Source organism: Ranitomeya imitator, chromosome 2 (genome assembly GCF_032444005.1).
Source record: "Ranitomeya imitator isolate aRanImi1 chromosome 2, aRanImi1.pri, whole genome shotgun sequence".
Classification (NCBI taxonomy): Eukaryota; Metazoa; Chordata; class Amphibia; order Anura; family Dendrobatidae; genus Ranitomeya; species Ranitomeya imitator.
The window spans coordinates 489865057-489883022 of NC_091283.1; the positions used below are offsets into that span (position 1 = coordinate 489865057).

General features: G+C 44.7%; 1 protein-coding gene across 1 annotated transcript in view; it reads right to left on the bottom strand.

Moving 5' to 3' along the window:
• Window positions 1-301: 301 nt before the first annotated feature.
• SLC35B1 (solute carrier family 35 member B1) overlaps window positions 302-17966 on the bottom strand; it is a 40318-nt gene continuing 22653 nt past the window's right edge. The window contains exons 2-10 of the mRNA XM_069751431.1: window positions 17733-17948; window positions 14816-14919; window positions 13749-13882; window positions 9204-9234; window positions 7728-7888; window positions 6635-6761; window positions 2717-2823; window positions 2233-2386; window positions 302-553 (exon numbers count right to left, since the gene is read on the bottom strand). Of these exons, the coding sequence (XP_069607532.1) occupies window positions 501-553; window positions 2233-2386; window positions 2717-2823; window positions 6635-6761; window positions 7728-7888; window positions 9204-9234; window positions 13749-13882; window positions 14816-14919; window positions 17733-17948 (1087 nt within the window). The 3' untranslated portion in view covers window positions 302-500. The remainder of the gene's footprint in view (window positions 554-2232; window positions 2387-2716; window positions 2824-6634; window positions 6762-7727; window positions 7889-9203; window positions 9235-13748; window positions 13883-14815; window positions 14920-17732; window positions 17949-17966) is intronic.

Sequence of the window (17966 nt, forward strand, 5' to 3'; positions counted from 1 at the left end):
TTGAAGGCTGTTGGCACCAGATGGAAAACTCTACCCAGCTGCTCCCTCTGCTTTTATGTGTGGTGGGTGAAGTCTGTGGAGGGCCCGATTCTCCAACTTTGAAGCCGCAGTTATGCAAATGGTACAATTCAGAGCCAAGATGAAGCCTGGCATCTCTGCATTGTAATAGTCATCAGATCTTTTATTAAAGGGGATAGGCTGGAGACTTCCTAGAGCTGGGCACTGTTTGGGCATCTGGAGATGGAGGATCTGCTGCTGCACAATAATTAACCCAAGCAGAAGTAAAAGGCAAAGAGACGCGTTCCATCTTCTCGCATTTAATACTCCCACTCGCTCAGCTTAAAATTTTAGCCCTTCCGTCATTAATAAAATAGTTTCACATATCAGAAAATAGAAAAAAAAATACAACAAAACCCCCCCAAAATAATAATACATATTTCTATAGACAAACAGTGAGTGAGGTCTGAATACGTCATTTGAAGGCTCCTGTAAAAAGGGTATCAGTGGGACGGCTTTTTGGATCCTTTGCCAAATTTGGCATCCAGTCCTAGACCTGTGGAAAACAAAACAGAGTGGTGAGTGTGGCAGGAAGAGAGTGGGCACAGAGCGCAAGCTATACTGTCATATAGTATGAGTAGGTGCACGTGGCTCATTGTCGGACTGTGTGCCAAGGCCGGCTGACAACACTCCTAAACCCAGCCTCCTCCCCATATTACTAAGCAGAAACATTAGGACTGCACATTGCCAGTGTTAAGTCACCGGTAATATCAGCAGGGTCAGATCAAACATTGGCACGGCACCACTCACCAGCTGGCTCAGTGCTAGTTTCCTGCAGATCACGTTGGGGGCATTGGAACTAAACATTATCTCACTTTACTGCAAACAAAAAAAGAGCTAAAGCCTGCAATGTATTTCATATACAGTAAAATGACTTTAGTCACCACAGTATTACACTTTGCAGATGTGTACTTGCTTTGTAATCTTCTGACAGTACCTGCTTGTTCAGAGTCTGCTCAGTGCTTGTTCTAGTGATTTGCATTCTGGGAAGCGTCATCTATACACCAGACATTATAGAATATCTGATAGCTGCCTGCTGTACTCTAGCTGACAGATTCGGAAAGCTGCATTCTGCAAGATCGATCGCTCTATCTATAACGTTTTTAAAGGCGAGCATATCATTTAACTGGTTTCTCTTATTATATGAAACTTCCAGATATCTGTGCACGAGCTCCACCTCCAGCAGGAGCAGGGCAGCGTCCAGGATCCCATCAATAAACCACTGACTACGGACTGTCACAACCAGTATCAAGCCAGTCATTGATCTGCCAGGAATTTGCAGTTCCCTGCTCTACCCTGCCACCTAGTGTATGCAGAAGAGATAACAGATTGCAAGATTCTCTAATGTTTGAGCTTCTGGATGTCAGTAGTCTCGGTTCACAAATACATTGGGCCTTCCATCTTTAGTTCTATCATGACTATTGCTTGGGGTCTTTTCAAACTCTCTATCTCCAATTGCATGCACCTGAAAAGCTCCTAAAGTGTTAAACAAATCCATAGACCCCTGATCACTGGATAAAGGCCAATGTGGCTTCCATGTGGCCAGGGTCCCATTCTTCTCTGCAGTATACTATGAATCAGTGCCGTTGTGCTAGTCTATACCTATATATCTATCTATAGATTCCTACAGGTGATAGAAGCAATAGTGTGTCATCCATGGTCTCCTTATTAAAAAAAGTACACAATAGACATTTTCTAGGTGATTCCATGTAAAGAAGTTGTTCGAAGTTTGAAAGTTATCCTCCATCCATAATAATATAGGCTAACTTTATGAATGCAGCAGGTAATACTGCTGGGACCCCCACTAATCCAGGGAACAGTGATCTCCAGGGTCCTGTATGAATAGTATGGAGGTCGCACATGCACACCTCCGCTCCATCCATTCACTCCTAACGGGTTGGCTGGCGAAGCCAAGTGCAGAGTTCAGCTACCTCTGCCAGACCTACTCAAAATGAATGGAGCAGAGGTGTGCATGCTTGACCTCTGCTCTAGTCACATGGGGCCTTCCAGAGCCCTGTTCTCTGGACCATTGGGGATAGCAGTGTTTGAATCCTCAGATCAGAAAGTTGGGGGCTAAGTGTGGAAAAAAAAGCCTTGGTCTTGACATTAAACAGTGTGTAGTTGTAAAACTTAACCTGTCAAACCTAATCCCATTTTCAGGATCCTGCTACTTACCTAAAAACACCAACATGGTGCCGACCCACTGCAAGCCACTGATCGGATTAGAGAAGAGAATTACAGAGGCCAAGATGGTGAAGAACTTCCGGGTGGTGGTGATGATGGAGCAAGTGAGAGGACCAAAGTAGACCACAGTCATGAAGATGAAGGTCTATGAGAAAAAGTGAAGGGCATTCTATGAGACAGACAGAAAACCACATAGATGTAGCGCCATTCTGACACAAAGGCCGTCTTTGGTATTGCAGCCCACCCTTATGGAAGCGAGGGGTTGAGCTGTAATACCAGTTTCTGCCTTCATTGATAAGAGTGGCGCTTTTTATGGAATTTAAAAAAAACAAGAATCCTTTTATCTATTCCTGGACAAACCCTTTAATGAAGTGCTTGTACAACATGGAGATTACGGTCAGAGAGGGGTCCTGATGAAACCAGGAAAGATGATGGATCACAAGAAGTTCCCCCAATTTTCAGACAATGCACTTACCTGTCCTAAGGCGCTGGTCAGACTGAAGAGCAGAATGTTGTAGATGATACTTGGGTACCGTTCAGTGAAGCTTACGAATTCCCACACTTCTCCTGTAAATATAATACCTGCGGTGGAGAAACACCAATCATAGTCTAATTTACAGCAATGAACCATGTGCATGCACTGTGTCATGGATTGCCTGGTCACTGCCCCCTACAAAATACTGCCGAGTGCAGGAGTATATGGGATAAAGCAGCGATCCCCAACCTGCAGCGAGAAACTCCCAGCATGCGTTGGGATCGTGACCCCGGGACAGGGTATAGCATATCACAAAGCATTTGATGAAATGGCCAGAGGTAAATTCCTGGCAAGGCACATGATTGCATAGGTGGGTTTCTAAAGAATTCTAGAGAACATTCAGAGATATGGCAGTGTGCGCTTGCGCCACCTTCTTGCTACATATGCCATACCTGGGATGCGCAAGAATCATTTTTCTTTAGAAACATGGGTAGATTACTGCTACAAAGCATATAAAAAACTGTGGCAAAACCCAAACTATATATGAGTAGCACGAAAAACGATGGCAGACAACAGTCTGAATTGAAATAAAGAAGGAAGGGTACATGGAAACTACCTTTATGCAAAACTACACTACTAGAAAAACAAAAGTCTTACTCAAAATAATAGCACCACACTTGTCTGCAGGCTTAGTCCTGCTCAGTCACATGCTTAAGGGTCTCCTCTACAGTCCATATAGTGGACAAAGCTCTGAGCCCGAGAACAAGGACGTTCCTCTATAGGCTATGTGCACACGTTGCGGATTCCATTGCGGATTTTTCCACACGGATTCTACAAAATCCGTAGGTAAAACGCCCTGCGTTCTACCTGCGGATTCACCGCGGATTTTATGCAGATTTTGTGCGGATTTCACCTGCGGATTCCTATTATGGAATTGACATGCTGCGGAAAATAAACCGTTGCGTTTCTGTGCAGAATTTTCCGCAGCATGGGCACAGCGGATTTGGTTTTCCATAGGTTTACATGGTACTGTACAACGCATGGAAAACTGCTGCAGATCCGCAGCCAAATCTGTAACGTGTGCACATACTCTTGGACTGCACGGAAGTTCCTCTACTATGTGCAAATATTTAGTATTGTACGCAGCATACATCATAAATGTCTGATAGATGGCAGGACCACCACTTAATGGTGTAAAGGGCCTTTGGGTCATCTCAAAGTGACAATTACGAATCAATGAAAAGCAGGGGTGGGCAATTAATATTCCTGTGGGGCCACATGAGATACCTTGACTGTCATGGAGGGCCGAACCAATAGGCTAAAATTAACTGTGCTCAATATTAATATATTATTCATTGAATCACTTAATATTGAGCAGAATTAAGTATGCTGACATCCTCCTATATAACATATGAGCCCGCGTACACAATACCTTATATATAATAGGAGTCCAAACACAGCCCCTTATATACAGCATGAGCCACCACATATATACACTGCACCCCAAATAGCCTCATATGCATAGTATGAGCCCCCCACATATCCTCCTATATATGAGCCCCCACAACCTCCTATATACAGTATGAGCCCACACATATCCTCCTATATACAGTATGAGCCCCACATAGCCTCATATATGCAGTAAGGGCCCACACATATACTCCTATATACACACAATATGAGCCCCCACATAGCCACCTATATACAGGTCCTTCTCAAAAAATTAGCATATAGTGTTAAATTTCATTATTTACCATAATGTAATGATTACAATTAAACTTTCATATATTATAGATTCATTATCCACCAACTGAAATTTGTCAGGTCTTTTATTGTTTTAATACTGATGATTTTGGCATACAACTCCTGATAACCCAAAAAACCTGTCTCAATAAATTAGCATATTTCACCCATCCAATCAAATAAAAGTGTTTTTTAATAACAAACAAAAAAACCATCAAATAATAATGTTCAGTTATGCACTCAATACTTGGTCGGGAATCCTTTGGCAGAAATGACTGCTTCAATGCGGCGTGGCATGGAGGCAATCAGCCTGTGACACTGCTGAGATGTTATGGAGGCCCAGGATGCTTCAATAGCGGCCTTAAGCTCATCCAGAGTGTTGGGTCTTGCGTCTCTCAACTTTCTCTTCACAATATCCCACAGATTCTCTATGGGGTTCAGGTCAGGAGAGTTGGCAGGCCAATTGAGCACAGTAATACCATGGTCAGTAAACCATTTACCAGTGGTTTTGGCACTGTGAGCAGGTGCCAGGTCGTGCTGAAAAATGAAATCTTCATCTCCATAAAGCATTTCAGCCGATGGAAGCATGAAGTGCTCCAAAATCTCCTGATAGCTAGCTGCATTGACCCTGCCCTTGATGAAACACAGTGGACCAACACCAGCAGCTGACATGGCACCCCACACCATCACTGACTGTGGGTACTTGACACTGGACTTCAGGCATTTTGGCATTTCCTTCTCCCCAGTCTTCCTCCAGACTCTGGCACCTTGATTTCCGAATGACATGCAAAATTTGCTTTCATCAGAAAAAAGTACTTGGGACCACTTAGCAACAGTCCAGTGCTGCTTCTCTGTAGCCCAGGTCAGGCGCCTCTGCCGCTGTTTATGGTTCAAAAGTGGCTTTACCTGGGGAATGCGGCACCTGTAGCCCATTTCCTACACACGCCTGTGCACGGTGGCTCTGGATGTTTCCACACCAGACTCAGTCCACTGCTTCCTCAGGTTCCCCAAGGTCTGGAATCGGTCCTTCTTCACAATCTTCCTCAGGGTCCGGTCTCCTCTTCTCGTTGTACAGCGTTTTCTGCCACATTGTTTCCTTCCAACAGACTTACCATTGAGGTGCCTTGATACAGCACTCTGGGAACAGCCTATTGTTGAGAAATTTCTTTCTGGGTCTTACCCTCTTGCTTGAGGGTGTCAATGATGGCCTTCTTGACATCTGTCAGGTCGCTAGTCTTACCCATGATGGGGGTTTTGAGTAATGAACCAGGCAGGGAGTTTATAAAAGCCTCAGGTATCTTTTGCATGTGTTTAGAGTTAATTAGTTGATTCAGAAGATTAGGGTAATAGGTCGTTTAGAGAACCTTTTCTTGATATGCTAATTTATTGAGACAGGTTTTTTGGGTTATCAGGAGTTGTATGCCAAAATCATCAGTATTAAAACAATAAAAGACCTGACAAATTTCAGTTGGTGGATAATGAATCTATAATATATGAAAGTTTAATTGTAATCATTACATTATGGTAAATAATGAAATTTAACACTATATGCTAATTTTTTGAGAAGGACCTGTACAATCATGAGCCTGCACATAGCCTCCTATATTTAGTATGAGCCCCCACATATCCTTCTATATACAATCATAAGCCTGCACATAGCCCCCATATATACACTGTGCACCCCACATAGCTTCCAATGTATATACAAACATCTCAGACATGAAAGAAAAAAAACCAAAAACCTACCACATGCTCACCTCACTCCCGTTCCTCCAGCACTCTGCTGACTCTCCGCAGTGCACACCAGCTGTCTCACACGCCGATTGGTGGAAGAAGGGGCCAGCAGTCCCTGCTCCACCAATGTATTCACTGCAGCCTGCATCCCGAATATGCTGATAGCGGTGATGGATGGCGGGCAGGGGAGGGCACTGTGCAGCTCGCGGGCCACTGTTTCAGCCTTTTGGCTGTCTCGATCCGGAACAGCTAGAGGGTCAGATGTGGCCCGCACTTTGCCCAGGTCTGATGTACAGGGTGTCACTTTGGCCCTCTACAGTAGCATATATGTGAGTTATAAGCGAACTTCTACAGACAGCAATGGAGAACAACCCAAATAAACTACTGCAGGTGCCAGCAGATTGGTTCATTGCCCCTGAATATAGAACATAACTCAGTTACCTGCTCCTAGAAACAAGCTGGACCAGAGGTTGATATGAAACATCATTGGGTTGGAGCCAGTCTGGTAATGTGCACGCATGTGATCCTGAGAGACTCCGGTCAGTCCGTCCAATGTGAGGGAGAGCAACTGGAAAAAGAGGATACAGGAAGACAACATTAACTCCCCAGATCGTGCTAAAATATTGGATAAAAGGCACAACAGATCAGTATGACATCCATATCATGCTGGAGGTACCATTTACTTTCTGGTGCTGGTGGTACTTCCAATGAGACAGCCAAAGGAAGGTGGGAACAGATACCATGGTGTATGACTGGGCCCCTGCATATGTCACCCACACATGATTGTATGTAGCACCATATACCTCTGAAATACAGCTATATATGCAAACCGCCTCTTCATAAGAGGACTCGACCTCTAGTGCCACCTATCGGAGATAGCAATCCTAAAACGTCAATAATGACCCTATAAAGGGCCTTGCCACGTGAGCCAAACCAGATTCCCTAAAACATGGGTCTGCAAATAGGAGTATTTGCCCCTCATCAGTGCACAGTAGGAAGACTAGCGTGGCTGGGTAAGAAACTGACAGGGAATGTAAGGGGTAAACTTTCTCTTTGTGGAGACTGCCAATTCGGCTATGGGCTATGCAATTCTCCCCTGGGTATTAAAATACGCAGTCCTCCTTGTTTGCACCAATGAGGGTCAAACACCCCAAAATACTTGTCTGGAAATTGAGTTTCCGGTCTGGACTCTTATCCTAAGGTTTGTAGACCACCTTTTAGGGCTGCTACACTCAATAAGTGACACTAGAGTCCCTGTCCTTTTCCAACTGCACATTTAAATTGGCCAATAAGTCTCCTTATGCCACCTTGGCACACAAAGAGAAATGCTCTCTCTTAGAAAGCTGTATATAGCACAAGTCACCATTGATTTTGGATTCATACACTAGTATAAGGCCTAATACTTGTCCGAGTTGTTCTTTTCACTCCATCATTGATAAGATGGACAGAAAATAACACTAATGGGACAAGGACACCGGCATATTTCCAGCTCATCTTGATCAATGCCCCAAAATAGCCGTAAACCATACCGTACCAACAACATCTCTCCGTAGCCAAACACATGGTCATCACCGGTGGCACCGCTATTCTTGGGCTTGTACATAAACAGAGCTACTCCCACCACTATGAGCAGGACACACAAATACTTGGTCAGCGGGTATTTCTTCCGGAGGAGGGTGACTCCTAAGAGCATAACTGGAGAGAGACACAAAGAGGAGATCATCATCTTTATAGAAAGTGGAATATTATACAAGATGCCCTGCACTGGACACAAGCAGGTGTAGTCAATACCGCCAACCCAAAAGGAAGCATGAGAAAACTGGTCCTGTAGTGATAATCTCCTGCTGATAAAACACTGATTTTATTGAAACACAGTCTAGTAAGTGACACATTGCCTGAACCAGGCTCTCAGCCCCTGCATAATGCTGCTCTCAGATTAAATAGAAAAAAAAAACTGTTGACAGATTCCTGTTAAATGATCTACTATCATAAGTGGAATTAGAGTCAGAATAATTATAAGGAAAAATGAACCCATGTAGTGAAACACTGAGGTACATTATTCCTGTCACGTCTGATATGGAAGCGAGACTCTACACCAAGCTTAAAGCCCCTGTGCTCCATGCTAAAGGGAACCTGCCACCAGAAAAAAAAAAAATGCTATTAACCTGCAGATATGGGGTTAACCGCGTTACTAACCTACTGGGAACTCCCAGCCGAATGCTGCTGGGAGAAAATGAACTTTATTCTCCCCGGGAGCGGCGCCGCTTCAGTCACCGCTATAAGAATAGAGAGCGGTTACGGTAACTGTGCCCCCCGCGCTGACTGACAGCCAGACCCAATGCAGAGCGAGTGTCAGTCAGCGCCAGCGCTGCCCATGACAAACCTGAACGCTGCCACTTCATTTTCTCCAGGCAGCGTTTGGCTAAGTGCAGGCGCCAGGTAAACAAGTAAGGCTATGTGCACACGTTGCGGATTTGGCTGCGGATCCGCAGCTGTTTTCCATGCGTTGTACAGTACCATGTAAACCTATGGGAAACCAAATCCGCTGTGCCCATGCTACAGAAAATACCGCGCGGAAACGCTGTGGTTTATTTTCCGCAGCATGTCAATTCTTTGTGCGGATTCCACAGCGTTTTTACACCTGCTCCATAATTGGAATCTGCAGGTGTGAAAACGCAGGCGAATTCCGCACAAAAACAGCGGTAAATCCGCAGGTAAAACGCATCTAGCAACAGCCACGTCTTTATGACGTACATTTCCACAAGCGCGCACAGAAACCTGCAGCAGGTAGCAGTATACAGCGCCAGCACGCGTGCAGACACAGGAGGCTTATTTTAGAACAGGGGCACATGTTCCGGCAAAGGTCAAAGCGAATGTATTGACTTTAAGAAGACAGGAAAAAAGCGGGTGTTGGGTTACAGCAGGCATATCCCCTAAAGGGCAGAGCGTCAGCACAGCGGTGAGGCCTGAAGGTTATCCTACATGGGAGCAGCACAGCAGATCACCTTACCTGGGATAGGCTTACAGGATTTCCCCAACACCTACAAAACAAAGCAGACGCTGTACAAAACTATTAAAAAATAAAGAAAGAAAATCACTACATTTTCATTTTTTGGACAAGATTATTGCCGCAGGGGAGAAACTATTAAATGTATTTTGTGACGCATTTTAGGACACCTGGTTACAATCTTCCCCAGGGAGAAAGACGCTCATTAGGAGTTATCGATTAACCCCTTGTGACCCACGCCATGCGAATTAACAGGCTACAGCCACATCCAATGCAATTCACCATTTTCATCCTAGAAGATTTTTTTTTATCTGTACAAAAATAACTGATGTTCAATTTTATATATCATTTGTCCTACTAAAAAAAATAAAATAAATATATAATACGGTGGGCAATAACCAATATGGCATGGTTTACAACCTGGTTGTCACCAATGCTTTCACATGGACCGACCAGCGGCACTAAACGATCCCCGGTTATTTAATTACCTGTTTCCACAGGCAGATCAAAGTAACCGATGGGCACTGAGCAATCTGTAAAAGTCACCTTGTGCCCATAGGCTGCCATAGTTCTGAGCGATTACACAGGACAATGCACCGCCGAGAATGAGGATATTGCACAGAACAAAATCATTTCACCCAATCAACAAGTGTTTTGCCCCTTCATTGGGTAACGGTCAACCTGTGTACACTGCAATATCGGGAAATTAGCGTTTTAAAGAACACTGGGGTACGATAATATTACAGTGTAAATGCAGCTTCAGCCTCCTGATTAAATCAAAATGTAACACTTACTTGAAAGGAAGCGGTCACCATGAAACACGCTATTAACCTGCCGATATGGGGTTAATCTGCAGGTTAATAGAGTTATTATGCTGGCCGGCGCCTGCACGTAGCCTAACACTCGGGGGAGAAAATGAACTTTATTCTTCCCTGCAGTGTTACCATTTAGTCACGGGGGCGGCGCAGTTCGCAGTTACGGCACTGAGTATACAGAGAGGCGATTGTAACCGCACCCCCAGCTCTGCCCGACATGCGGCCCTAATGCCGGGGCCACGGTTACAGCCACCGCTCTGTATTCTCAGAGACATGGCTGAACCAGAGCCACCCTGTGACTGAAAGTGTGCCCCCGGCTCTGATTGACATTCGATCTGCATTGGAGCCGGCCGCCAGTCAGGGTCTCAAAGCGGTAACTGAACCAGCGCCACCCCCGAGACTGAAACCGTGCCCCTGATTGATACTCGCTCTGCATTGGGGCCGGCTGTCAGTCGCTCTGCATTGGAGCCGGCTGTCAGTCAGGGCCTCGGAGCAGTGACTGAACCAGCGCCAGTGCCACCCCGTGACTGAAAAGGGAATGCTGCTGGGGAGAATAAAGTGCATCTTCTCCCCGCAGTGTTAGGCCGGCGTCACACTACCGTGTTTTACGGACGTAAGAGAGGTGCTGAAAATACGGATTGCATACGGTACAATGCTTCTCTATGCCTCTGCTCCTATCAGCCGTATTTTACTGATCCGTATTATACGGTCTTCTGCGGCCGTAGAAAATCGCAGTATGCTGCGTTTGTCACCGTATTGCGCAAAAAATCCGCCAATGAAAGTATATGGGGGCCAGAAAAATACGGATTACACACGGACCAGCATTGTGACTTGCGAGAAATACGCAGCGGTGTTCTATAGAAAAGCCGGCAATTCAGTGCGGTGTACAGTAAAATCACACTGATAGGTTACAATAGAATAGGTAGAATAAATGTGTACACATAGAATAGGTACATTATACATATATATATATATATATATATATATATATATATATATATATATATAAAAAATATATATATAATATATATATATATATATATATATATATATATATATATATATATATATATATATATATATATAAAAATTATATATAAAAATTGGAACAGCATCTACAAAGTACCTGATAAAGTGCAAAGCTTCCCCAGTCAGTAGTCCAATGACTTCCAGCAATATAAAGAAAAAAAGTGAAGCAGCACAAAAAATAAAAAGAAATGTGGATTTTATTGCCTGGATGACCACATGACCGCAAGGCCTCGACCAATCAGCAGCGGGCACAGCGACGATGATGTCATAATGGTTGCCATGGCGACGATGATGTCATAAAGGTTGCCTCGATCAATCAGCGATGGACACAGTCTGCCGCGAATTCTGGAATCATCATTGTCCATATACTACGGGGACATGCATGTTCTAGAATACCCGATGCGTTAGAATCGGGCCACAATCTAGTATATATATAATTGCCTAAGGGTTTTTCCGTCTGTCTGTCTGTCCTGGAAATCCCGGCTCTCTGATTGGTCGAGGCCGCCAGGCCTCGACCAATCAGAGACGGTCACAGAATCGATGTAGAAATCCTGCGTCTCTGATTGGTCGAGGCCGCCAGGCCTCGACCAATCAGCAACGGGCACAGCGACGATGATGTCATAAAGGACGTAGATATCCCGCGTCTGATTGGTCGAGGCCGCCAGGCCTCGACCAATCAGCAACGGGCACAACGACGATGATGTCATAATGGTTGCCATGGCGACGATGATGTCATAAAGGTCGCACAACAGACAACCATACACAAATCATCATTGGCCATATACCACGGGGACATGTATATTCTAGAATACCCGATGCGTTAGAATCGGGCCACAATCTAGTGTGTATATATTATATAATATATATATATATCTCTCTCTATACACATATACACACATATATACATATATATATACATATATACATACTAGATTGTGGCCCGATTCTAACGCATCGGGTATTCTAGAATATGCATGTCCCCGTAGTATATGGACAATGATGATTCCAGAATTCGCGGCAGACTGTGCCCGTCGCTGATTGGTCGAGGCAACCTTTATGATATCATCGTCGCCATGGCAACCATTATGACATCATCGTCGCTGTGCCCGTCTCTGATTGGTCGAAGGCCGCCAGGCCTCGACCAATCAGAGACGCGGGATGTCTACGTCCTTTATGACATCATCGTCGCTATATATATGCCGGCTTTTGCTATCTCCTTCCTAAACCCGACATGATATGAGACATGGTTTACATACAGTAAACCATCTCATATCACCATTTTTTTTGCATATTCCACACTACTAATGTTAGTAGTGTGTATATGCAAAATGTGGGCGCTCTAGCTATTAAATTTAAGGGTTAAATGGCGGAAAAAATTGGTGTGGGCTCCCGCGCAATTTTCTCCGCCAGAGTAGTAAAGCCAGTGACTGAGGGCAGATATTAATAGCCTGGAGAGGGTCCATGGTTATTGCCGCCCCCCCCCCGCCCATCCCCTGGCTAAAAACATCTGCCCCCAGACACCCCAGAAAAGGCACATCTGGAAGATGCGCCTATTCTGGCACTTGGCCACTCTCTTCCCATTCCCGTGTAGCGGTGGGATAAGGGGTAATAATGTCCCACGCTCGAGTTCATATGAGGACATCCAGCAGAGGGCGCATCACCGCGACTGAAGGTAACTATAGGTCATTGACCTACATTACCTTCATTCGCTGGGGTTTTACAGGCACGAGCACAGCTGCATTATAGCAGATCTCCTGCCTGTAAAATATTTTAACCCCTTCACATGGATTTACATCGTGGGACGTTACAGATCATCGGAAGGTATGTATATTGTTGGTTTATTATTTTTCCTTTGTTACAGAGCGAGGGTCTTCAGGTGGATTGAGAGAGCAATAAAATATTAAAACAAACTGTGTGTTTATTTCATTAAAATAATGTGTGTGTTTTTTTTAACCATTTCATGCTATTGGATTAATAATGGATAGGTGTCATAATTGACGCCTCTCCATTATTAATCTGGCTTAATGTCACCTTACAATAGCAAGGTGACATTAACCCTTCATTACCCCATATCCCACCGCTACACGGGAATGGGAAGAGCGTGGCCAAGTGCCAGAATAGGCGCATCTTCCAGATGTACCTTTTCTGGGGTGGCTGGAGGCAGATGTTTTTTAGCCAGGGGGGGCAATAACCATGGACCCTCTCCAGGCTATTAATATCTGCCCTCAGTCACTGGCTTTACTACTCTGGCGGAGAAAATTGCGTGGGAGCCCAGGCCAATTTTTTGAGAACATGGATCCATTGTATGTCCGTATGTCGGTTTTGCAAGCCTGCGAGAAAATCTCGCAGTACGGATTACATACGGAGGATGCCATGCGCAAAATACGCTGACACACCCTACCTACGGAGGAGATACGGACCACTATTTTGGGGATTTTTCTGTGTATTACAGCAATAAATTACGGACCGTATTTTTATACGCTGAGTGTGACGCCGGCCTTAGGCTGCGTGCAGGCGCCGGCCAGCATAATAACGTTATTAACCTGCAGATCAACCCCAATTTGCAGGTTAGTAGCGTTTTTTTTCTGGTGACAGATTCTCTTTAAAGGGGTTGTCCCACCACATGCACGTCATGAACCAGAGCGGAAAGACACTTGGCAAGAGAGGCGCCTCCTCTGGCAGACTAGAATAAGCCATAACTCACCTGTGTGGGGTAGTTCACATACTGGAGTGCTGAATTACTGGACACCATGGCTCCAACGTAGGAGAGAGAACAGGCAGCATAGAGCCAGCTCTGAGTGCGGTCAGGCTTAGCCTTAGCATCAAAGAATTGAATCACTGCAAAAGAACATAACAGAAGTCAGTGTAGATCCATCATACAGCGCCACACTCGTCTTATGGCTATTTCTGGTATGGCAGCTTTATCTAATTGGCCATCTACAAGCAGAAGATGGAGCAACCTTTTTTTCCTAATCTTATACAGTCCCTTTAAATAGAGTCTATGGAGGAACTGCAATGATTTGATGAGGTCACAGTTGGCGGCCATGACATTTTGTGGTAAGCAAGCTCCAATATTTGCAGTTTGGAGGAATCGCCTCCATAACATGCAGCACGGCTGCTCAATTAGAGGGGTTATTCCCAACTGGGCATTCTATCACGTTATTAATAATCCTTTGCATGCTTAATCATCGGGGTAACTTAGTGGAAAATACTGTACTACAAAGAGGTATATATTCCACAGACTAGAAAGCCAACGTGGAAATTCTGCCACCATGTGCCCTTCAGCCCTGGGTGCTGTCGCATTGGGCTCAGGCATGGAGAATCAGTGACTACAGTCCAGGCGGAGAGTACAAATGAGGGGACTACTATAGTACCTGGGCCGTGCAGTGTCACCTAATGAAAACACAAGGTCAGGTCTCAACTACAACCCCCACAGCTGTGCATCTGATAAAGGCACATGTCTACATTCCATTACAAACAGCGCCACATCCGTTCAAGGGTTACAAGAGGTACTGCAGGTCAGCCTTATTTGCTTCAATGGAGCCAAGCTGCAACAGCGGACATAACCCATGGAGATATTTGGTGCGGAGTCTGGATAAAGGCAGTCTTGGCTAACTAATCTTACGGGGTTGCTCCATGAATCACATTTATGACCTATGAGATCGGTGATATGTATCTGAGCACTGGGGGTCAATATATTTGTGGTTTTAATAGTCAGAGCCACAAATCTAATGATGATGGCTACGTCTGTGGCTACCAGAAGATACTCACATAACTTAGCAAATAGAGCATTAACCACACACTGAACAAAGACCAGTGACAGCGCATAACGAAACTTCTCCTTGTTTTCTCCTTCACCATACGTCCCTCGTGTACTGCAAAGGCAAAAGGGTCATCACACATGTTATATTCAGCTCTAGTCTACAGTGCTTATCCTGCATTATGCTCCAGAGCTGCACTCATGTGTACAAGCATTACTGACACTAGGTGCACAATGCATCTATGCACTTGGCCTACAGTGTTCTCCAGGAGCGCCCCCCCGATGTATACTGTACCATCGCTATAGGCGACCATACACCAGGAGGCTGACTGAGTTCTCCATCTGGCCAGTGACTGTTCACTGTATGTGGAACCATAGGGGATATGGCTTTCTTATACAAAGGAAAGGTATATATGTTTTTTTTTACATTGGGTCTTATGCTGGACAGATGGCTCAGCATCCTTCTTGACTGTGCCCACTGGTGGGGCGCATACCTCCCCAGAGTATGCACCTGATAATGGTCAGTGTGGACCTAGCCCTATCCTGATGAAAATTCATAAACTGTGCTCCAGAGAAGAATAGATGAGGTGCCCGAGTAGGGTCCCAATCTGTACCAGTAGTAATTATGAAACTTGGCACTCAAAAGAGGATATGTTGCAAAACAAGGTGAATTTATTTACAGTCTGTTGATCAACAGCTAATGGGTAACGTTTCGATGAGTGGAAGATGAGTAGTCAGTACTCATAGGAGATGACATTGTAAATGGAGTGAAGGTGGTAAGAGGTATGTCTAATAAGGTATGGTGGCTGAAAGCCACAGTCAGGAAGTGCTCAGCCATCATACCCCAGCGCAGACATACCTCTTACCACCTTCACTCCATTTAAAGTATTATCCCCTATGAGTATTGAATATCATCAAAAAGTTAATTTCAGTTCTTCAATACAAAAAAGTGAAGCTCCTATATTATATAGAGTCATTACAGAGTGATCTATTTCATGTGTTTATTTCTGTTAATGTTGATGATTATGGCTTACAGCCAATGAAAACCCAAAAGTCATTCTCTCAGTAAATTGGAGTAATTAACAAAAAACACCTGCAAAGTCTTCCTAAGTGTTTAAAAAGGTCCCTTGGTCTGTTTCAGTAGGCTCCACAATCATGGGGAAGACTGCTGACTAGACAGATGTTCAGAAGGCAGTCATTGACACACTCCACAAGGAGGGTAAGCCACAAAAGGTCATTGCTAAAGAAGCTGGATGTTCACAGAGTGCTGAATCCAAGCATATTCATGGAAAGTTGAGTGGAAGGAAAAAGTGTGGTAGAAAAAGGCGCACAAGCAACCTGGATAACCGCAGCCTTGAAATGATTGTTAAGGAAAGGCCATTAAAAAATTTTGGGGAAATTCACAAGGGGTGAACTGCTGCTGGAGTCATTGCTACAAGAGTCACCACACACAGATGTATCCAGGACATGGGCTACAAGTGTCGCATTCCTTGTGTCAAGCCACTCATGACCACTAGACAATGCCAGAAGCGTCTTACCCGGGCCAAGGAGAAAAAGAACTGGACTGTTACTCAGTGGTCCAAGGTGTTATATTCATATGAAAATAAATTCTGCATTTCATTTGGAAATCAAGGTCCCAGAGTCTGGAGGAAGAGTGGAGAGGCCACAATCCAAACTGCTTGAGGTCTAGTGTGAAGTTTCCACAATCAGTGATGGTTTGGGGAGCCATGTCGTCTGCTGATGTAGGTTGACTGTGTTTTATGAAGGCCAAAATCAGTGCAGCCGTCTACCAGGAAATTTCAGAGCACTTCATGCTTCCCTCTGCCGACAAGCTTTTTGGAGATGGAAATTTCATTCTCCAGCAGGACTTGGCACCTGTCCACACTGCCAAAAGTACCAATACCTGGTTTAAAAACAACAGTATCACTGTGCTTGATTGGCCAGAAAACTCGCCTGACCTTAACCCCATAGAGAATCTATGGAGTATTGTCAAGAGGAAGATGGGAGACACCAGACCCAACAATGCAGAAGAGCTGAAGGCTGCTATCAAAGCAACCTGGGCTTCCATAACACCTCAGCAGTGCCACAGGCTGATCACCTCCATGCCACGCCACATTGATGTAGTAATTGATGCAGAAGGAGCCCTGACCAAGTATTAAGTGCAATTACTGAACACACATTTCAGTAGGCCAACATTTCAGATTTTAAGATCATTTTTCAAGCCGGTGTTATAAAGTATTCTAATTTACTGAGATAATGACTTCTGGGTTTTCATTGGCTGTAAGCCATAATCATCAACATTAACAGAAATAAACACTAGAAATAGATCACTCTGTTTGTAATGACTCTATATAATGAGTGTCACTTTTTGTATAAAAGAACTGAAATAAATTAACTTGTTGATGATATTCTAATTCTGTGAGAGGCACTATATATATATATATATATATATATATATATATATATATATATATATATATATATATATATATATATATATATATATATATAATGTGTATAATCTATATCTTACCCAGTACCGACAGTGAGTTACACACTGTGTAATTCTCCAGAGCAGCACTCACTATTCTGCTGGTGGAGTCACTACATGGTGTACATACATTACATATCCTCAGTTACCTCTCGCTTTACACTCCAGAGCAGCACTCACCATTCTGCTGGTGGAGTCATGGGGTACGTGCAATTACTGCCAAGAGCTCAGTGCACACATTGAGCTAGCCCATGGCACTGGCAGAGCTCGGCTCTGAAGGCAGCATTGACTGCAGCTCTGGAGCATACAACACAAGAAGCATAGAAGCAATGCATAGTAGTCTGTACAGTGATCAGGGCAGACGGAGAGCGCCCCCTCTGGTGGCTGGAGCCCCCCGGTCTCTAGCACAGGCTGGTATAATTCCCCCAGTCACTCACATTGTCTCCTGCAGGATTCCGTAGTAGAAGTAGCAGACAAACACCCCCAGAAAACAGGCCAGGAGCCTCAGCCCCCCGTGGCCGAGAACTCCCCCTCCGTCCATGTCGCCTCCAGCTGTCACCGGCACCTCCAGCCGCACATCTCTCTCCGCCGCCGGGGACCTCATACACCCACAGCGTGCCCACACCACGGAAGGACCCGACTGGGGCTGCCCACTGCACTGCCGGAAGAGA